At 39.1% G+C, this 22,752-nt stretch overlaps 1 protein-coding gene and 1 long non-coding RNA gene across 4 annotated transcripts in view; one reads left to right on the forward strand and one right to left on the reverse strand.

The window, feature by feature from the left end:
* Window positions 1-10,202: 10,202 nt before the first annotated feature.
* LOC134160350 (uncharacterized) lies at window positions 10,203-12,142 on the reverse strand. Its single transcript, XR_009963526.1, has 2 exons — window positions 11,803-12,142; window positions 10,203-10,430 (listed from the first exon to the last, which is right to left on the reverse strand). It is a non-coding gene; the product is annotated as an uncharacterized LOC134160350 (long non-coding RNA).
* A 5,657-nt stretch (window positions 12,143-17,799) lies between these two features.
* Window positions 17,800-22,752, forward strand: part of ZNF366 (zinc finger protein 366) — a 37,123-nt gene continuing 32,170 nt past the window's right edge. The window contains exon 1 of one of the 3 annotated variants that reach the window (XM_062612471.1): window positions 17,800-17,955. In XM_062612471.1, coding sequence (XP_062468455.1) covers window positions 17,904-17,955 — 52 coding nt within the window. In that variant the 5' untranslated portion in view covers window positions 17,800-17,903. Of the gene's footprint in view, window positions 17,956-19,082; window positions 19,145-22,752 lie in introns of those variants that run through there. The other 2 variants (XM_062612472.1, XM_062612474.1) reach the window with 2 other exon arrangements.

Here is a 22,752-nt window from a genome sequence, read left to right on the forward strand (position 1 = left end):
GTGCATCAGAAATACACATTAATGCTTAAAGCATTCAGATGAAAGCAGAAAGGAGTCTTTTGAGCTATTCCCTATCTGAGCAAGATGCAAATAGAGTTTGCAATATGTTTGTGTGCACAGAGCTTACAGACATAATCAGGAAGCAGGAGGCCCTGTACTATGTGTTTTCATGATACATGTCATATACAGCGCTTTACATCATGGTGTGATAAATTGTTTGTATCCACAGCTGGCATACTTTAAAACAATCAGCAAAGGACTGCATTGCAAACCGGCTCATCACTGCCGATTCTGTGACTCTATAATTCTACAGTTTGGTTCAGATAATTGCTGCCTGTCCTTTTAAAAAACATGTGGCAATATAGCAAGTATCAAAGTAGGAAAAAAGGAACATGGCTAAAGCCATAGTTTAACTGTACCCATCCTTTCTCATAGCAGAGCTGGTGTCAGACATTTACAGCCTGGATGCTAAAGCACTGCACCTTTCCCCTTCCTCCTTTAACATCAGGCAACTCGCAGTGTTACCCAATGGCCTTGCTCATTTCTACAGCCTATGGTCCCACTTACTGCATCTGGTTGTTTAAACCAAGTAAAATATATGTAGACTTTCTCTCTGTGTTGTACCATAGTTAAAAAATAGGAAGTGGTGAGTAAACTTTAACTTTATTTTTATCCAAAATTTCATGCAGATTTACAGGAAATTGTTAAATGTCACAAACCTCAAATAAAAAAACGTGTCGGTGCATTTTGTCAAGATGGAAACACAAGAACAGAGAAGTTAAAGGACCCGTTGAAAAGAATACCAGAAAGTTAGTGGCAGCATCAAGAATAAAACAAAAGTAAAAACCCCCTATCTTATAATTTCTTATACCAGCCACTGTACCATAGTCTTCATCACTGTCCTTGTAATACAATGCACAGCAGTGTGTGACTGCTTCAACTGATGCTTTACCACTAGGAGATTCATTGCTTAACAATTGCTTTTTCTGAGATGGGAATATGTTACAATAAAGTTTTTCAGTGTAGATTATTCCCTGCTGGTAACAATTATCTCTAAAATCCTCAAGTGATTCTTCAGCGTTTTTCACTTTAAAAGCAGTCTGTCTACCACAATTTTTAATGCGCAAGCAGGAATAGTTTAATATTAATTTTTCAGGGTAGGATACTGGTGTAACCAAAAGAGATGACCCTCTTAAGGGAAGTCTAGTAAGCACTTGAATTTTCTTAAATTACTGACATCTAACATTGAACACTAGGGGTCATATTTAGATAATTACTGACATACTCCAGAGCACACGCAGGAGAAAAAATAACCACATACACACAAATGTTTCACAATTCACAGAGGAACATCTGTGACTTTTATAATATACAGCACAAATGCTGGTTTGCTCTGAAGTGCTGGGTTGACTTCTATATTTCTGTGCTTTCAGCAGGCATTTGGAAACAAAGTGGGAAGTATCACAACAAGCTAACAGCATAAGATGAGCTCTACCTTTTCTCCTAAAGAGGAATGCCCCTGCGTGGATGTCTTAGGATCTGTGCCCTTTGTATTTTTAGTGTTATATCAATTCCAGTTCAGGAAAAGCAGGGTACAGTGATTTTGTTGAGCTGAAGTACTTTTGGGAAACTCAGAAAGTTCATTTGGTAGCCAGATTCAGAAGCAGCAACACCAGTTGTTTCATCAGCTTTACTAAGCTTTTGTATCCTTAAATATTTTTTCAAGTTAATTTTCACCACCTTCAATACCCACACAGAAGGGACCTGACTTCAAGTGAAGTACCTTAACATTACACAGATTCCTGGAGGCCCAGATAATGCTCTTGTGATGAATAGCTATTGTGGAGCATTAATTTTTTGTCATTCTGACAATAGCGGAAAGGACTGTAAGGACATAGGTTCTTTTATGGAAGTGCAGTCTAGGTGCTGAGAGACAGGCGATGAACAAGAAGTGCTAGAAGGGGCCTGGCGGATGGCTCTGCATTCCCACTATGCCCACCTGTGCTGTGGGGCCTGGACGGCTGCAGAGGGTTTGTGTGCTCACACTATTAGAGGTTGTTGTAATTCAGGGTAGATGTCAACTTGGAGCATTGTATTGTAGTAGTAGAACTATTGTAGTTCCATGTGAGAAATGCAGGCCTAGAAAATAAGCATTAGCTTGTGCCTAATGCCTTTCTGTCTGCATGGTTTGCTTGTTTCCTGTGTAACAGTTTCCACTGTGTTGTCCATTCACCTTTAAAAGCCCTAAGTACTGGAGTTTCCCCCATTTTCTTTAGGAGACTATTTCGCAATTTGAAATGTCTTGATGTCAAGGAGGTTTTCCTGACATTCATCCTAGAATTTCCTTCTCTTAATTTCATCTCATTATTCCTAACTAAACACCCATGGAATGAATTCCTTCCCACAGCTAGAGCCAGATTGTGGCTGCTCTTTCATGTATGAGCAAGTTGAAGAAGGAAAAGGGAACCTGAATTTATCTAAAAATATGGTTGTCTTTGAAAATGTATTGCCATACCTAAGTACTCCCGCTGTTTCGTAGAGCTTCTTGTGAAAATCCTTAACCACTACAATTCCTTCTTAAGTGGTTAGCTAATTACTTCAAAATCTTATTGCTTGTAACTTAATAGTAACAGGTTATCCCTCAAAGCAAGGATTTGTGATCAGGCACAGAGTGAGAGACTGATTTGAAATCAGACTCCACTGTCCATTGTCTCAAAGATTGGTAGGAGAAGGTGAGATGGGATTGCACCTATCTTTTGTCTCAGAGATGGGTGGAAGGAGTTGAGATAAGACTCTTCCACCGTCCATTGCCTGAGGGATGAGTGGGAAAGAGCTGAGATACTGAGGTAAGAGTCTTCCGTCCATTACCTTGAGGACTGGTGTGAGGAATTGCTGTCTGTTATCCCAAGAATTGCTGCAGACACGTGCGTGTGTGTGCACGCCTGTGTGCATGCATGCATGTGTGTGTGCAGACAGGTGCAGTTGAAGAGCTGGCTGCAAGGGAAACTGATCCACCAGAAACCCGTAATACAAGACATGAAGAACAGAGGTACTCCCCCCAGCTCATTATAAAAGGGGGAAAAGGTAATCACCAAGAGACACATCGCCAGGGAGCCTTTGCCATGGAGATGACTCCAGGAGGACACGTCCGTGAGGACACTCTTCATTGATGACTACTATGGAGCCTAAGGGACACCCTCCAAGAGACATCGCTATGAGGGCAACTCCACAAGGACACCCACCTCTGATGGACTCTTGGGGGACACTCTGGGGGACACTCTGCTCCAATACTGACTACAAACCCTGAAGAACTCCCACCACCAATGATGACAACAACGGTGCCCCGTGACATTGCTGAATCCACAGTGGTGACTTTCCCCCTCTCCCTCTCTGCACACCGAAGTCTTGCTTCATTTTCTATCTTTTTTCCAATCTGTTCTATCACTATCTTCTTTATTACAATAATTTCCCTTTTTATAATAACTGTCTTTTTGTAATTTGTAATAAACAAACTCTCCTATTACGGTACTTGACCTCATTTGTGTCTTAATTTCACTCTTGGGATCACGAACTGAAACAGGGTCCAGCACTGGGGTTTTCTCCAGTCGGACCCTGACACATGGTGATAAGAAACCATAGATTTAACTCAATCTCACCAGCACTTTGGGCAATAATAAATTACAGATTAAGTCCACGTTGTTCTGGTTATATTCTGATTTACCACTGTTTTGCTGACATTTAGTTCTCCTGTAGTTTCAAATTGAATGTATAGTTTTTGATTTCCCTTCTCAAAAATGGTTGCACAACACTGGCCATTCCACAGCGACTGCTTCAGTTACATCCATCTCAGACACTAATCTGCAACATTAACTGGAATAACTGGTGAGATACTCCAACCCCTAAACGTACTGCAGGAAAACAAAAAGCTCTATACATTTAGAAATTTAGTAGCATAGAATATTTTTTTTTGTTATTTTTTGTTTGGTTTGGGTTTTGGTTTTGTTAAAATGCATAGCTGTTCATAAAATTTGCTTTTCAGAAACCCATGTTTTTCCTTACATATATCAAGTTTCTCTCTGGTGTGATTTTAGAAATGTCAGGACAGTATCAACTGAGACTGAAAAGGACCATGACAACTTTTAGCAGTAAAATATTTACAGAAATAGAAAGGAACTTTTAAAAATGCTCCAATTCAAATGAAACAGCCTACATTTAAACCATTCTTGTTTTCTTTGAGATCTCTGGGAAGAAATGGGTTGGCTTTAAAAAACAAAGCAAAGCACAGTAAATATGAGCTATTGAGACTTAGGTTTCTTACTTGGGATACCACAAAGTTACGTTACTTACATGCTTTTTTGTGCTCAAGACAGAGAAACACCACATGGCTAAGAGGTGAAGCAAATACTCCTTTTCCTACTCTGTGCATGGCTGGATTTGTGGGTTAGTTTCTAGCACCCAGGCACACAAAAGCGTATTGGTAAACTACCTCTCCTGGCTCATCTCAACAGAATTAATTTGATCTGGACACAATCGATGATGTGGTGCTGTCCCTGATTTCAGGGTGGGCAAGGAGAGTGCAGATCCAGCTCATGGTCCCTGGGGATGGAATGGACTCTTCCATGGACTGCAGATGGAAAGTGTGCTCCTTGCTCTGCCTGTATCTTGGAAAGGGTCTTGTCTGGCGAAAAGCAAAGCAGGCAGGGAAATTGATTTAAAGAATCTGGTTCGTTTGAGGCCCTTGCAGACAGTTCAAGTGCAAAACAGCTACAGTAAAAGCAGTATTTTTTTCTTCTTTGGGTACAATGCAACAAGGGAAGTGTGTAAAGGCTGAGGCTAGGAGCTGAAACCAGCTTCTCAAGTGAGTCTTCGTAAAGCTTTACTGATGTATTTTTATGATGGTCAATTTTAAACAATTTGTTACAGTCTATTGTTGTGACCAATTTTAAATCATAAGGGGTGTCCTATTTATTCTGTAAAATGCCATCCTGAAAAGGGGAAAGTTTTACAGACTGTCAGCAGTTTTATGATTTACTACCTTCCAGCTTCAGAACAGGACTTTAATAGGAGTATTTTTTTCCCTGTCTCTCATACTATATAGAAAATTATTTTGAATGGGCTATTATGTTTATTTTAGCATAATCTATTCCTAAAATCAGACAGACTGTAAGAGAAGGATAAATACTAAGCTACAGAGTTTCTATCCAATAGCCATAGAGGACTATTTTTATCAAAAACATAATTTTGGGACAAAAAAGACACCTGATGTATAAAATTAAGGCAGATGGGGCAACTCATTCATGCAGGTCAGAGGCTGAAGGAGTTAGAACTGAAGTCTTATACAGATCACTTCTATCTGGCATGCTTTGTATTCCTACAGGTAATCAAATAAGCATTACCTGCATGCTTAAATGTTGAACTGAGCTGGACACCTTTTAAAACCTGGCTTTAAAAATCCTCTCCTGGAGAAGGACTTAGCTTTGTAACCACAGCTTATGCAAAACTTGGCATTTCTTGTGGGATGAAAACAGTGGCTCTCCTTTGAGCTACTAACTTCATAAGCTGACTCTTCAAATAACAATTTCCTTGCTGGAAGTAACAGAGGCTCCTGCTAAGGGCGCGGCTGAACATCCTCACTTCTTCTTTTCAATGAGGATTGGGGAATTCAGCACCTTGCAAGAGCTGAGTTAATGTTTAGGAAACTACAGTGTCATGTTTGGTGTAATTTTCTGTAAAACTGAGAAAACATTCCTTCAGTTGGAGTATTTAAGTATACTGCAAGTCAAATTTCTGATGTTGTAAGTGCTAGGTCCATTTTCTGTAACCTACTTATAAGGGGTTTTATCCAAAACACTCCAGCAAAATTTACAGATTCACTAGAGAGTACAGCAAAATGCCCAATCCCCCAGGAGTATATCTTGACAAAATGTAGTTGTTTTGCTTTAGCAAAGAAGGACATGAAGGGCGATGATTGTAGTACCTGAATATGACAGTGTTCACTTAAGGCCATGCTTTTCAGAGTGTAGTCGTGAGAACTATTTGTTTAATGTTGACAGTGCTCTTGCTGCTCTGCAATAGCAAATGAAACCATATTTTAATGTCTTTGAGCCAAGGTAACAAAGAATAAACATGACAGAAAGGAACAATATAACTAATCTGAGTTATTGCTTTTAACTTCCAGTTTTATGGCTATTGTAAAAGAAATGAGTTGTCAAAATGGATTGAGTGGTATCTTTGGTGAGATGAAATCACGAGGACCCAATGCACATTTTCCACACTGTGCTGCCTCTGTCACACGTGGTCATGCCATGTAGTCGGCACTGGTTTTAGAATATTTTACCTGAAATCTACCCTTCCAGAACACCATATAACTTCTTAAAATAGTACTTACCTCTCCTAAAACTGTGAGAGAGACGCTGCAAAAGCTGAACCACAACATCCTCAGTTTATTTCATTATTTCCAGTTATCATGTTTAGTCTTCATTTAGACAAAACTACAGATGAAAGGTGAATATTCATTGATATCCCTCCCTTTTCTTACATACATGTCATACAAAATATGGTGTTGAATTTAAATCTGGTTTGGCTTGCCAAGAAGCCAATAAAAGTGGCAGGAATCAAAAAAAAAGAAATACATAATAGATAATTTACATGAACATATAGATAAGAACATCTTTATTTTTAGCATCTGATAATAAAGACACCTGAAAATATGAGGTCTGAAAATACAAGCAGGCATGGAAAGGAAGTCTCTACATTTCTATGGGCTGCCATATGACACATAACAGCAAACTAGGAAGAAAACTCAGGACAGCAAAAAATAAAGACTAATTCACTCTAGCCTTTCCTCAGGTAGAGAAAGCATGGGGGTCTCTGGCTATCCCAGGGGCTATTTCCACTGGGGACACAGAGCTGTAGATCCTAGAGCTCTGCAGGACTGCAGGGTGGCCTTTAGGTGAAGGCCTGAAGTGTCACCTTTCCACTTGCTTCCCACATGCCTTTCAGAAGGTGGTTGACTCATGAGTCTGTGGCTTCCTGACATGACCTGCTCATGGTCTTGCTGCTCCCCCTATCTCCTCATGCTACACACATGCCAAATGATGCTTCATTTGCTAAATGATCCAGTAAACAGAGACTAATTCTTTACACTAGGATGGATGAATCATTGTGCCAAGAGGGACTGCTCACTCACAGGGTCTCTACACCTCAGCACTGCCTCTGGGACCCTTCTTGCCCCACACACTGCAACTCTGTCCCAGCTTTTCATTCACAACACCACCAGTAGCTTGCTCCTACCTTTCCACAGCCCAGCTGGAATAATGACTACTTCACCAGCAAATGCTGAGAAGGTCCCGTGTGTGTACAGCATGTTCTTTCATGCTTTTCCTCATATTCCTGGTGGTCTCAGGGCATGGAGGCATTTTAGTGACAGATGAAGGTAGAAGTAAGACATCAGTGAGAAAAGTGGGGGTCTTGTGGGCCCAGCTTCCCCTTTGAACTGCGATCAACCCCTTGGGACACTTCATAAGACAATTAGAAATTATCTGCGGCAATGTTAAGACCGAAGAGATATATTTGCACTGCCTAATTTTAGATGTACATCATATGTATTCTGACTAGTCTTCTGAACAGCTCAATGTTTCTCATTAACTCTCCTGGCAGCTTAGTCACTAGGCTCTCCTCTTCTGCCACCATTAAAAGCCCAAAGTGGCCCAAAATATTGGGATCACACAGTTAGTTACACAAACTATACCTCTGCTTTCCTGAGCTCAAATGCTGGGAGCTGTTAGCTGGTGCATGAAGTAGGACATCCATTTCTTCTCCTGATGCACCAACCCCTTCCATGCATGAAGAGGGACCAGGGGCCAAGGAGCTCTCCCTGTCAGCAAGCCGGGCTGAGCAGTTGTGGCCACATGTTCTCCATGGTATTCACCCGAACAGACCCCTTCCCCACAAACAGCCACTCTTGACCTTCTGTTTCCCAAAGGAACAGCACAGGGACACATGAGGCTAGGACTGTTATAATGAAGGCACACGAAACACTGTGAAAAATAGAATTTTTAGTCTTTTCCAAGAATGGGTGATATTTATATGAAGTGCTTAGCTCCAACTTCATTTTCTAATAGGATGTGATCTGTCTTGCAACTGCAAAGTGCTTCAAATCTTATCTTTTGGTGCCATTGCATTTTATGAAGCCCATGAAAATGATGAGACACACCAGAGACTGAGGGCTGTATGCTTAGTAGATTACAGGAGCAAATTACTAGTGCTAACATGCAGAGAATTTTTTGTGTGATTGATCTCTCCATGTATCTGGTTTAGTGAGAGAGGCTGGCAAATAAGATGGAAAGACAATCTATGTTACAGCTGGCCATGGGGGATTGAATAGAAAAGAAAAATGTCTTCAGAGTCTGTGAGTTGATTTTATATTAGTGCATTAAAGCAGCTTTAGGAGTGTGGCATTTGCTAGTGACAATAAAAGAGTTTAAAGTTACCAAGAAGGTAGTTGAATTCCAAATTTTTCTGCTGCCCAAATCAGTAAAATAAAGGTTTACAGAACGTAAAGATTGTTGAAGTATCTTTCAGATGAATGTGTTATCAAAAGATAATTTTTACTATGTATTTTGTAAAAAACAGCAAATGATATTAAACCTGAATTATAAGAGTGATTTATCTGATTAACCTTATTTTTCTTAACTGAATGAAGGCAAATATGAAGCAAACATGAGAAATAATGAAAAATATACGCACTTGAGAAAAAATACTACTGAAATATAAGAATCAAAGTCTAGATCTGTCTATGCAAAAATGGTTAACTGAATTTGCTATGAAAACGTCTGATTGTCCCTTGCTAGGGAGCGGGGATCATCATCTGCACAGGCATGTGGTGGCATTCTCGCGATGCCTGAGCACTTCTACATTCCACCCGTGTGCATGCATGCTGAAGGAGTAGTGCAGTCATTGTATGATGGAGATGTAAGGATCTGGCACCGTGTGGGTCTGTCCGTCAGTTTATGACAATTTGTCCCCCACCCACCCTGCTCAGTGTGGCACAGAACTCATCAGTGATTCCAGCCACTGGGGGAGGGGGGGTGGGGGCAGGGGCATAGGGGTATCAACTTCTTTGGGTATTTTTTCTTAATCCTGTGTGGAATCACATTCAGTGCATTCCTGAAAATGCCATCCTATGCAAAGGGATCCAAATCATCTGCTCTTACAAGGACAGTCACTCTTTCCCCTGCAGAAACTTCCTTCATCTCAGCTCCCGCCCTTGCAGAACACCTTGATTTGTATCTGATTTAATGATCAAATTCTGATACTTTGCTTTAGCTACATTGATCCTGCACGTATTCAGATGTTACTGTAGAAATATAATTTTGATCTTGGTCTTCTTCACTCAATTTAGGGTATGTTCCCTGCTGTTCTAAGTTGTTTTGTGATGATTTTCACCCATGGAGAATCTGTTTCCCAGGTTTAGAACCAGTACCAGACCCACCCTAAACTATCTTGTCTTTTATTTCTATTCTTGGCAGAAACCTCTCACACCCCTCCTGGGACCTTCCCTCTCCCACATGTGGGACATTTCAGGCTCCAGGTTTTTTTCCAGTGTGACTCCAGAATATTTCTGTTTACTTAGAGTGAAGTAAATCAAGACATAACCAGAATCAGGCATTCTGTTTCTAATTTGATTTAATCCTGAAAGCAGACTTCGCATGAAAATCAGTCATTTCCGTAAATCCAGCTAGCTTTTTCAATATACTCCCTGCCTAGGCTAATAATTGGAAAAGCCGGGTGTATTGCTCTGAGTATTTCCTAGCACAAACTCAAACTGGAAGAGACTCAGAGCAGCATAGAGCTTTTCAGTGAGTTCAATCACTGTGAAAAGTACACAACCAGACTGACCACGCAGAGATGTGTCATACTCCTGCATATACATTACTCTCGCACACAGAATCAAAACTCAAGCTGTTGGTTGGAAATACACATGATTTAGGAGATGAAGCCTCTATAACAACTCTGAAATTTTAGTACTTCATGTTTTAGAAGTTTAAGTTTAAACTTGTATTCATCTTAGAGTTGAAGACAAAATAATAAACAGGAACAATTTTATAAGTAAGTGATCTAATAATTTTTCATTAGAAAGCAATTAATTTAGAAGCCGAAGAAAACCTGGATTTATTGTTATTTCTGCAGTATAAAATAGGTTTCTCATGTCCATAATTTTATTTTCTTGAAAATTAGACAAAAACAATGATTACAAGAAAAAAAAATGGTGACAGGTATTGCGAAGGTCTAGTGGCACAGTAAATCCAAAATACTTTGTTGGACTTCATCGGGTTCATGCCGGTGTAAGAGATTGTCTTCACAGTTACACAGGGCAGGCTGGAACCAATCTTGCCGTGCATTATAAAAATCTTCATCCACATTGTAACCTTACATGTGGAAAATAAACAAAAGAAATTTTACAGCTGAGCATGAGAATGGTATCATTGCCACTTGCACCCTGTTGACAGCTATTTACAATATGTTCTTGAGAGTGCTGATTTACTCCAACAGCCTGAACTGTGATGTTAAAGTTATTAAGAAAAAGAACAGAGAAGAAACCTGCTCCTTATGCTCTTGCTATTTGTTAACCATCTGATTTGGAGCCACTTGGGCATGTACTGTGCGGATATAACCATTGTGCATGGGATGGCTGCCAAGCAGAAAACATATGATTCCTCTTTCTCCCCTTTTCATGCTCACTGCCTGGTGAATGTAGGTTGCTGCATTACACAATCTTGACAACCTTTGCAATGTAGGTGGTTTCAGACAAATAGAAGAAAGGCAAGAACAGCATGTCTGAGAAGGGAACAACAGGCTTGTCTAATGGCATCCCCACGCAGAGGGATGATTCAGGAGCTCATTTGGGTTTATTTTTTCTTTCCCCAGCTTATTAACCTATTCACTGTCAGACCCCTGGTGAGACACTGGAAAAAACAATGGCATATGTAGATGTCTGGCTTCTAGGTAGCTTTCCCCAAGCCAGGACCTACTGGAGCTCTCTGCAGTTTCTGCCCAGGGCATGTGTCTGGTTTACTGCTGTCTTGTTTGGTCTCACTCTAAACCAGAAAACAAATACCAGAAGAATGTACCAGAGCCTGGGGATCAGCCTATGCAGCTGAGGATACAGGGTAGAGAACTGCAGCCACCAAATTTAATTTTCTCTTGATATGAGACCTCAGTCTTACAAAAAATCCCCACCAATCACAACAAAAGGAATTATGATGAAACGTTGTTGTCCAGGTCTGGTAATGGTTTAGACTGAGAAAGTCTCTCAAAGGGACAGTCCAATGAGTGGAAAACCTTACAGCACCAGCAATGTTGCTTTAGTGCTCTAACCTGTCCCGTCAAAAGGGACAAGCTATGCTAAACATCAGTGAGAAATGAATAACCAGTCCAACAAATTTAGGGGAATTGCAACATCATAAAGTAATCAGACCTAACAGCAACTTTTATGAAGATTTTCTTCTTGGAAGGAGACAGCAAAAGGCAGCAAACAATATGCAGGTGGTCACTGTGACCAGATGTGTCACAAATGAGTGATTTAGATTACTTAAAGAACCACTGTCAAAGATATTAGAAAAGGTGGCTTTAATAAGGTATTGTAGAAGTGTGACTTAGCAAGGTTTGATGGCAAGGTTCACTCTACTTCTGTACAGCACAATCATTTGAGCAATGATTCAAAACTACCAAGACAAAATCGAAGTTACCAAGTCCCAAATCAAAGTTACTGCAAGGTTATGAGTGACATCAGTTGCTTACCAAAGATCTGCTGTTGTCAAAAGGTCTCTCTGCCTTGAGAAGCAACCTTGAGAGGTGTCCCAGATCAAAAGGAGATCACCACCATGCAGCCACACTGCCTGCTAGGGAGAGCTCAAGGAAGGCTGCTTAACAGAGGCTGTCCTATTTATTGAATAAAGTAGTTGGCTCATAGTCAAATTACAAAGATATGCATGAAAGTCCTATACATACAACTTTCTTTGTTCCTTGATAAATGAGTCTTGGAAAAGCCATCTGCTATTCATGTGTGTGATTGGTGTTTCGAGCTCATATGCATCAATGCTCACTGTGTCACTCTGCTCCTTTTTGTGGGTTTTCAGAGAACAGATTGAAACTGGAGGAGTTCTTGCCCCATTAATGGCCTAGGCATTTACCTCCTTTGGAGCCTGTACTAAGCTGCCACTAGTTTGGTTAAGGGATCAGAGTGCACCAGTCACAACAGTGCCTCCAGCTGCAGGCATTTCCAGTTGCTGCTCTACCTCAAGCAGCCGGAGAAAATATCTATCATTTTAAGTCTGTGTTTGACAGGAGACAAAAAGCCTGCAGAAAACTCAACACACAATCATGCAGGCCTAGCAGATTGCATATTCTGTAACTGCAGTCTTCAGTTCTACCCCAGGTTGTTCTTCCATCCTCCTTTTTACTGACTGCTGCCCAGGACCAAGCATTGCCAGTTAAAAATCTTGCTAGACTCTTAAAAATAATTAAAAGTACCACACAAAATAGCACCATTGTCAATCACTACACATACACACACATAGACAGCTTCTCCAGAAACACTTAGGAACCGTATAACACTGTTTACTGAGTAATAACTTCTTAGAAGGGGTATTCTGATGTTATTCATATGCAGAATGACCACCTGCAGTGTTGTAGCAGGGCATGCTTTTGGTGTATACCAAAGTGAGCAGCCCTAATGAGCAAAAGGGAAAGCTGAAGAAATCCCAGTGGAAAGACTTCTATAGTAGTTTGAGGGTTTTCCTGTAGGTTTTGTTTTCCTGTGCTTTAAGTTATAACCAAATTCTTTTCTACAAAACAATAGCAGTCTTACCACAAGAGTTTTATTAAAATAAAAAAAAACACCAAGGAACAAATCCAAGACCCATCTGAACTTTTTGAAGAACAGAGGAAACCTAACAGACCTTAGAGCTCCGTTTTTCTTTTCTTTTCCCCTAATTATTCTTGTCTAGATGTCTTAGCACTCCCTTTTTATTTATTGATAACTGCTTTGAACTCATGTGAGCTCGCGTGTTGAACCATATGCTCTGTCACATGCAGTGAATTAGTTTATATTGTCTGATTGCTGGCTGTAGCCTTTAATATGTGTGGGACCTAACAAAATTATCTCCAGCTATGGGGAAGTCTTACATCAGTCAGTAGGAACACCAAATGAATGAGGACTGCAGCAGTACAGTGTTTGCTCTGCCTGGTATTTCGGTCAAGGTACAAAACAACCCCCAAAATACAAGAATACAAGAAAATCCAAATCCAAATAAAAAAAAAAAAAATTAATACACCAAAACTCCAGCCTAAACACAAGTAGAGGTGCCCTTCTTCCTTTCCTTTCCTTTCCTTTCCTTTCCTTTCCTTTCCTTTCCTTTCCTTTCCTTTCCTTTCCTTTCCTTTCCTTTCCTTTCCTTTCCTTTCCTTTCCTTTCCTTTCCTTTCCTTTCCTTTCCTTTCCTTTCCTTTCCTTTCCTTTCCTTTCCTTTCCTTTCCTTTCCTTTCCTTTCCTTTCCTTTCCTTTCCTTTCCTTTCCTTTCCTTTCCCTTCCCCTTCCCCTTCCCCTTCCCCTTCCCCTTCCCCTTCCCCTTCCCCTTCCCCTTCCCCTTCCCCTTCCCCTTCCCCTTCCCCTTCCCCTTCCCCTTCCCCTTCCCCTTCCCCTTCCCCTTCCCCTTCCCCTTCCCCTTCCCTCCTCTCCTCCCCTACCCTCCCCTACCCTCCCTCTCCCCTACCCTCCCTTTCCATTCTTCCCTTTCCTCTTCTGCCCTCTCTCTCCCCACTCACCCTCCTTTCCCCCAAACTTTTTTCCTTCTCTCCCTCTCTCCTCATTCATTTTAAAAAACCCCATCAGACACAATTTATCACCCTTCACACACGTATGGAGTACTGATTTCCCAAGAGTTTCCTGGGCTCTCGAAATCAGAGGCATACTACTTAGTAGCAGTGATGGTGGGTGTTCACCATCTTGCTCCCAGAATGTTGCCTTTTTGAAGTGCCCGCAGCCCTTGAACTGAAGCACAATCACTGAATACTTTGGAAAAATACCACAAACTGAAAGACAAAATTGTATCTCAAAAATCAGTGCTACTATTTACTTCTCTTAAGACAGAGACCTAAGTTGACTAAAATAATTAAAATGCAAATGACTGCAATTGCAGACAGATGACAAAAATTAGGTAAATACATATTAATTTCAAATTTGTCTTGAAATATACACTCAGGCTTCCAGGTGAAATATTATCATGTTGTCAGAACTAACAAAGTAAGGAACATGACTGCATAGGGAAGAATATGCCAATATGCCTGTTCCTGAAGAGTGACAAATTTTACATTAGATGACCAGCCTAAGCCTGTAAACATGTTAAGTAATTTCAGATGTTACTGTATGCTTAGCGGATATTAGAGTACATGAACACTCTTAATCAAGTGAGGTCATCAAGAAAACAAGAACAAATGTTGGATTAATTTTCCAGTCTAAGTAGGGGTAAGACTGCAGCCTTTACCGCTGTCAAACAGCCAGACCAAAACACTTGCTGGATACTTTGGCAGCTTTCCATGTGTTACAGATCTTCAAACGTGACACCAAATTCAAACATACTGACTAAAGACAATTTCTTATCCACCTCTGACCTGAATAGGGCTCACAGTCCTGCTCACTTTATGACTTTATGTATGTCAAGAGATGAAAACACATCCTCTTAATCATACCATCTTATTTTAAAATAGCTTTTGATGGTATTGTTTTAATAAAGGTAGTTGTGATGATTACATACAGGGTACAGGAAAAACCTGTCTTTGAATGACTTCAGCCAATGTCATTTACCAGAAATTAGTTTGGCCCAGCATAAGTTATAAAGGCCACTTTAAATTATAACAAGGTATTTATTGCCAGGAAAGCTCCCCTCTTTAATAAAACCCCCCACTTTTCTCTTCCCAAAAACAATTGAAAAAATATGATTGGTCCAAAGGTTGTAGTCTGCAAATGTCAGTATTTAATTTAAGTGGTGGTTAGATATTACTTGACTCAGAAGTAAAAATATGTAGGTGGCAGAGTAGTAGATCTAGCTGTACAAGCAAACAGATGTGAGAATACTCTGATCATACTATGATCATGAAAGACATGTAGTAGTGTAAAATATCTGGAGTATTTCTAATATCCTAATGTTTTCTAATGTGAGAAACAAAATGAAATACATATAGTATGACTATAATAAGTAAAAAACAAACAGAAAAAACCCAACCAGAAAACCCTGGCGTTATATTACTGTGTAACAATGTGACGCACAGCCATTCAACAAATCACGGTATGTAACTGGATACTGGTAACTACAGCCACATCCTTCACATGCTGCAGCACCTGAGGGGGGTCCTTCAGGCCAAGCTCCACTTGTCTCTGGTCCCATTAGCATTCTGCCAGCTTGTTCCTGAACAGCCTACAGTAAACAAGCAGTGCAGAACAGAAACCAGGAAAGCAAAGTGGATAGTCATGTAAGGAAAACAATTAGGTGTCCTTCAATATTTTTTTTGTCTCTAAGTGAGAAGTGTATTATTTTTACCCAGTTAAAATTCCACAGGTATATTGTAGACTGGAAGGAAGATATTAATCTTACTTTTTTGCGGACAGTTCAGATGTATAAGGTTATTGTCCTAAAGCAAAGCAAGCAAACCAGTAAATGTTTCCATGTTTTGCCTGCAGTCCCATTTTTTTCAGGATGAAGTGAAATACCATTGTTGCTGTAGTTAACCTCTGTGTTCTCTTATATCCATGCTGGATAGAGGCTTAAATTATTTTTAGCATGCTGAAAATGTTTATTTCATTCTTATTTTGAACATACAGGATGCCAATGGAACGAGCTTCCAAACAAAATTCCTTACTGGAGCTAAAGAAAAGAGAAAAAACAGACCACCACCAACAACAAAAAGAAATCAAGGCTTTAACTGCTTAGCTGTCAGTCTGGCAGAAAATCTAGTCTGAACTAAGAATAATCCTAACTTAGTCAGTATATGTTTTCAACTAAACTTCTTCAATGCACTCCAACTGGGAGGAGCAAAATGATATATAATGGCAATGTGTAGGCTCTCATTAACCTGCCATGCCTGGCAAATAAATAGCTAAAACAAATTTAAAAAGGCCGGAAGCTTCTACCATCTTTAAGATCTTGAAAAACAATTTCAAAATAAATTTATTTTTTTTTTTTTAGCTATTAGATTGACCCGCACAGGACAATACATTAATTTGGTGGTTTCCTATGTCTTTTTACTTTCCTTGTGCTTGGTATGCACTAGACATCTGTTTGTTGAGGGCCTCCAATCCCAAGGAGTATCAAGGACTTCATTTTCAGTATATACCTAAATGCATTGCATTCTTTTGTTTTTTTTTAAATTCACCCTCCTAATAAGCTTTCACCTACTCCAGGAAGCACTAGAGATCACTCATAACACCTGCACTGTTTTGTCAAGTTCTGATGTCCATTATCAAAGCTTTCAGTTTCTGAACATTAAAATACAAGCCTCTCCAGCCAAAAAATTGTTAGATGTCTTCTGGAAATAGCACCAGGAACTGCATGAAGGAACACAGGAGCCAGAGAGCTACTTCTTATGTTGGTTTGCAGCTTATCAATTTTCATTACTGTACAATAAAAGAAATAATAACTTTTATGGGATAGAATACCTGCTTGTCTTCCCATTAACAATGGATTTATAGCAATATCTCAATTTACTTCAGCAACATTCATCTAGCTATTGCTCTCAGAGTGAAGTTTGGATGCACAGATTATAGGAGAGGGCCATTTGAAATGGCTTTTTGTTTTATGTCTTTTGCAGAACTCAACCCTGAATTACTCATCAATGAGCAGCCCCATCTCCAGTACCACATTACAAGTTTAACTGAAAAATGCAGCGCCAGTGAGAGTGTGAACGTGTTTACTGTCAAGAATATATATTTAAAAAAAAAAAATAAAAGAAGGAAAAAATATCACTCTAAGTGGACTTCAGATGATAAATGAAGTTAGGGGAAAACATACAAGCAAACAAAAAATACAGTAGAGCACAATAGACTAAACTTATCTGAGGTATAACTCTTGCCAGCTGGCCAGTATCTCTTTGTCAAAATATATTTAATGAGTAAAGAAAGAAACAAAATACAGTACAAAATGAACATAGCAAATTGGTTCATTTGGATACAGCAGCATACCTTCTATGATGAAAATCTTTGAGATAAATTACTGATTACTGAATCCTTATCAATTTTGTCACCATTTTCATCCCATTTCTTATTTCACAGCTTTCTATAAATACCTAATGTACTATATTCTTGTGATCACAGTAAAGAGGGTACCTATATCACCATGGAAACAAGATATATGTATACATCTATGAGCAGTCCTTCTCTATAGTAAAAGCCTACACTATTCGTGCAAGCTTACAGCTAATTGCTCTGCATAAAACACTTGTGTCTTATTCCTACCCACTGTGTTGGAAATTCATTTCATGTAGTTGCACATAGCAAGCTATAAAGTAGGTTTTATGAAGCCAATAATTCAGATATAATACTTGAGGAATTCCTTTTAGTTTAGATATATTTATTTTTCCAAACATTTTGTTTGAGAGAAAATGAGATTGCTATCTTCTGTTTCCTTATTTTTTGCAGGAAAGCAAAGGGTTGTTGACTTCCTCTCCCCTCCCTTCCTTCCTTCTTTCTGAAGGTACTGTACTCATCTGAAAAAAAAAGAGAACGAAATGATTGTTCCTGTTCTCTTTCTTAAGTCATTTGAAACACTGTCCCTGCTAGTTTTCTAAGTTTACTGCAATCTCTGCACGGGGGGAGGGAGAGAAAGGGAGAAAGAGACAGAGATTACCAACATGACAGCAGGTAGAGAGTTTAGGGCAAGACTCGTTCCAGCTTCAACAACTGGTAAGTTAAGTAAAAATGTATTTATGGTTAACTCTTTACAAGTACAATATATATGCTTCTGTATTAAGAAAAGGCATTAATCAGATGCACATGTAACTGATAAGGTAATAACCATATGCATTGACAAGGAGTATATTTATGCCATAGTTACCTATAGTCTGGTTTTTAGATACTGATGGTAATGGCATAGTGTTTAACCAGCACAGACAAGAGAGTGTTTTCCAGTGAGGCTGATAATATTCATAACATAATCTGCTGAGAATTTTGCATATATCCCTTCTGCTACCAGAATCTCGTTTCAGGCTTCACTAACCTTATCCTGAATGTTTCAGCAAGGTTCACTGGGCCATTGCTGAAATACAGACAAAAGTTTTGTCATACGCAAATTGATGTATTTCATATATCATCTGCCACTACTGAAGTCTGCTCCAACCCACCAACCTGTGCTATAGTGGGAGAAGAATTACTAGGTCGTTGGTTTTTTTCCGCCAAATTGTATTGTGTTTATGATTACACGTGTTTATCTCTACTGATCTGTGTATATGGTTAGTGTAGGAACAGTGACTTTTAAGACATGGTAAGATAATTCCAGGTTCTCACTTGAAAACAAAAGTTTCATGTCGAACTGAGGCTGATCACCAGCATTTGTAATAGGGTGGATTCAAATTTTTATTTGTTGTTTTCATTGTTTTAGGTATCAATATTTTTCATGTTGGGTTTAAATGTACCAGAGTGATCAGCAGTTGCATGTAAAATGAGTGATTGAATGCAAGCCTATGTTTCAAATATCACCCCCGCACAGGCTTTTATAGAAGTGGAATGCAGAGGTGGGGGGAAGAATTAGGACAGGTGTCCATTTCTCTGCAAAAGGAAAATTTGGTCATCTTCTGATCCAGTATTTCTTCAAGCTGCTTCTCTCTGAAGCACAGGGTCCTCTGCAGGATGCCCGGAGCTCGGTCAGGGTGTCTCCATATGGCGGGCAGGCATCACAGGGGGCTGGCAGACAGCTCGAGCTGCCCTGCTCTCACCGGAGCACCTGGGCTGCACTTCCGCCCCAGGACAGCCCTCTGCTCCCACCCCTCGCTGAACCAAGTAGCGGGGATGACTTTCTTCTCTCTCCCTCTGGGGTCTTTCTGCAAGACTTTCTTTAGGAAGAAGTGACCTACCCCCATTTCAGCCCGATTTTTGGGTAAGTTGTAGATTCCCTTTGCTTCAGGAGCAGCAGATGGGTTCTACCAAAGGAGGTTTCTCGAACTCTGCATCTTAATGTTGCAGCTAGGTTTAGGTTGGTACCAGTTACTAGGTTTATTTGGTTATACTTAACCCAAGTAGAGTTTTCTGCTGATAGCAAGTAAACACCAGATATTGCCATGAAAACCACTTGCCACTTCTTTTGCTTGGGACACATGAGATTATGTTTTATGTGACTAAATACTGATTCAAATGAAATAGATTATTTGGACAGCTATTGTGACAAGTTACAGGTCAAATATATGGAAAAGCACTTTTTACTTTAAGTGAGAAATAGTGTCCCAAACATTAAAAAAAAAAAAACAACAAAGCCAAACAGCAAAAACATAAGCTCTGTAATTGCAGTGGGATTTTTCTCAAGCTGTAGAGTCTGGATTGCAATTGCCTGTAAGTTTTGGTCTGATGAGTTCAGAAATTCAGTTTGTCATGTAGGTAAGAGCCAGTTGCAGCCTTCAGGTACCAATTTTGTTTCTGAGGATACCAGACATTACTGTATTCTCAATTTGGACATGTATACAGCACACTCGCTCTGAGAGATTGTCTGAAATACATAGATAAGAATGTGTGTTCATATTCATAGTAGGTGGCCAAAAGCAGTGTATGTGATTTTTAAACCCATTCCCAAATAATAAGCACACAGAGAGAGCATTTTCTGAATAAATGCTTAATAATTTGACAGTGAAAAACAGACCTTGAATTTTGACATTCATTCTTAGATTTATTTCACTTACGGGTCTTACTTTTTCTTCAAATAGTACATTTTAGCAATCGTTTGGAGTTTGTTTTAAAATTGTATAATTTATTGCTGGGATAACTGTAAATGATTTAGTATTATGCTAGTTTGTAACACAACCAATACCTTTCTTCAGGTGTCAGGAAGGGGAGATTTTAGCTGATGTGTAGTCTTTATCCCACAAGCTGAGATATTTACAAGCAGAGAAGGATGTAGTCTGAGACTGCGCTGAGTACAGATCTACTACCATCTTATGGCACAATTTGAATGCTTGTGAACCTCTATGTTATTAAAAAAATAACATTGAAGCAATAAACCAAGAATAAAGAGAGAGGCTCTGTTTGCTTAAACTGTTATTGCTTCTCTTGCTAAGAGCTATATTTATGTATATATCATACATAAGTCAGTGTGCATATTTTCTCAGAGAATTATTTCATGTTTTATTTCCATTTCCAATAAACTATTTCCATTTGATTTGTTTGGAATTATAATGAAAAAATATATAGAGATTTTGTTTTTGTTCTGAAAAATAAAAACAAAACTATAACAGTGACAGCGAAGATGTTACAAAAAAGTCATAGCCTATGGAAATCCCAGGTTAACAGGTCTGATTCAAAAAGCATGGACACTGATCCAAGTCTTCCTAAATGTCAATTGCCTTTTTATCTTTAGGACCAGCTTCTTTAATGATGAAAACTGTTGAGAATCAGAGTTTTGGATGCAGGATAGTAACATAGATTTACATTCCTAGTAAAATTTTGGAATCTATAATGTAGATTTTTGACCAGGATATAATTTGAATCTTTTTTACTGGTTTTGTATTCTTTCCAATAAGAACATCAGTAAGGGCCTTGTTTCAGGACTATCTGGATGTAGAGCAGATACTGGTGGACTGAGAGGCATGATGTGCGTCTCACAGATAAGCATATTGGCATGCTTTTTAGCTGCTGTTTCTAGTAGCATCAGACAGATATGCAGTATTTAGAATGGGAGAAGCACAGGGGGATGAATCATGGTAGCAACCCAAAATAAACCTTATATAGAGGCAGAAGGGTATGGATCACCCAGAGAGCACTTACATTGCTTGGAATCCTTGATATCGCAAAGGCTTGATGCCACAGAAAGACATCTATCTGAACGGACTGCTCCAATTAGCCAGACATGTCAGCAGAGTATCACCATGAGAAACAAAAGCAGTAAAGGCTGCATAAGGTAACAGTGGTTTTCTGTAGCCATGGTTTAAGGACACAAGTCAGGTAAAGCTATGTAAAGAAAAGTAGCTTTGTATTAGTTAAAAAGAAATGGTCTGTTGCTTCTGAGCACTGATGTATGTTCCCCAGCAGTAACTGACCTGATAAAACAAACTGACCTTATTAGTGCTATGTAGACTGCTACAGATAGTTGTAAAATTACTCATTTGTTTGATGAACTAAGTTTATACCCCAACTGACTTTTAAAAATAGACCCCCTGTTATGAGCATTTTCTTCTTAAATGCAGTAGTTTTCCCTATTCTAGTTTACAAGCCCAGAAGATCACTGAAAAGGAAGGAATGTCAGCTTTAGAGAGAGAAATAGTGTGAATCATTTAAAAAGAAAGAAACAATTTTGGGAAAAAAGATGACCTGGGATTATCTTCTTTCTGCTGAAAAGTTGATATTTGGAATGGAGACCATAGCTCTCCATTGCTCTTTGTATGTAGTGGAATGATATTCTGATTTTTATCCAATGAAGAGGCCTACCATACGTATTAATATACGCATTGATTACTTGAAATACATATTGAATTGCATACTGGATGTCTGATTTTTCTTTATGTCTATCCGTCTATCTATGTTTGTATCTTGTCTGGCTTCTAAAATACTAATGATCCAATGAAAAATAATCTTTAATCTTTGTTTTAGTTTCTTCCAACTTAATAACTTGGTGACTTGCTTTTGTAAAACAAATAGTTTTATACTAGTGTTACCCTGATCTTGATAAACCAAACATAGCATTTTCCTTCTAAACTGAAAATATTTAATGTATTGTAAAGACATCTAACGTCACTGGAAGTAATTAAGCAAAGTAATTATATATTAAAAGAAAATATTTTTGTACCCTGAAGGTTATGGGAAGAAATCATGTGAATATTTGCCATTTCTTTTTCTTTCTGCTTTCACTCCTTATTTCCTGCTTTGTATGTTAGAAAGGCACATTACTAATTATTTGAATGAAGGCTGAAAAAAAAAATAACTTTCTCTTCCCTCCGTCTGCCGCTGAAGGTAAAGGTAAAACACTGACACATTTCCCTTCTACTTTGTGGATGTATATGAATTCATGTGATTTACAAGAAAAACTTAGGATAAAAAGAGTGTTTCCTGAAAACCCATTTACCCACTACCAACACTCATAAAAACTAAAGCTGGAAACATCAGACTTTCCAGCTGCTTATTCTCATTAGCAGCACTAGAATTCAGAGAACACTGAGCAATACAAATATTCATTGAATCTGCAAAAACCTACAAGGTAAACTGAATCTCATACATTGCTAACATCACTTTTTGCTAATGAATTAGAGAAAGGTACAACTGATTTGAAATTGAAAGCAAGGTTACAAGAAGGGTCATACATTTTTAATTGTTAGATGATGCTGTAGTGCAAAGAATAATAATTCACAGCAAGCAGGCATTACCCATGCCAGCCTCTTGAGGCCTGATGAAAACTAGAAACTATCTAATTTCTCCTTGTGGAAAAAATTTGGCAGGGTAGTGTTCCCAGGGTAGAGAAGAAGCTGTGGCAATTCTGGGATGGGAGTACACGGCTTTGTCCCTCCT

This window comes from Pezoporus occidentalis, unplaced genomic scaffold, assembly GCF_034315485.1.
Source record: "Pezoporus occidentalis ecotype Australia unplaced genomic scaffold, CSIRO_AGI_Poc_V1 ctg16, whole genome shotgun sequence".
NCBI classification, from domain to species: Eukaryota; Metazoa; Chordata; class Aves; order Psittaciformes; family Psittacidae; genus Pezoporus; species Pezoporus occidentalis.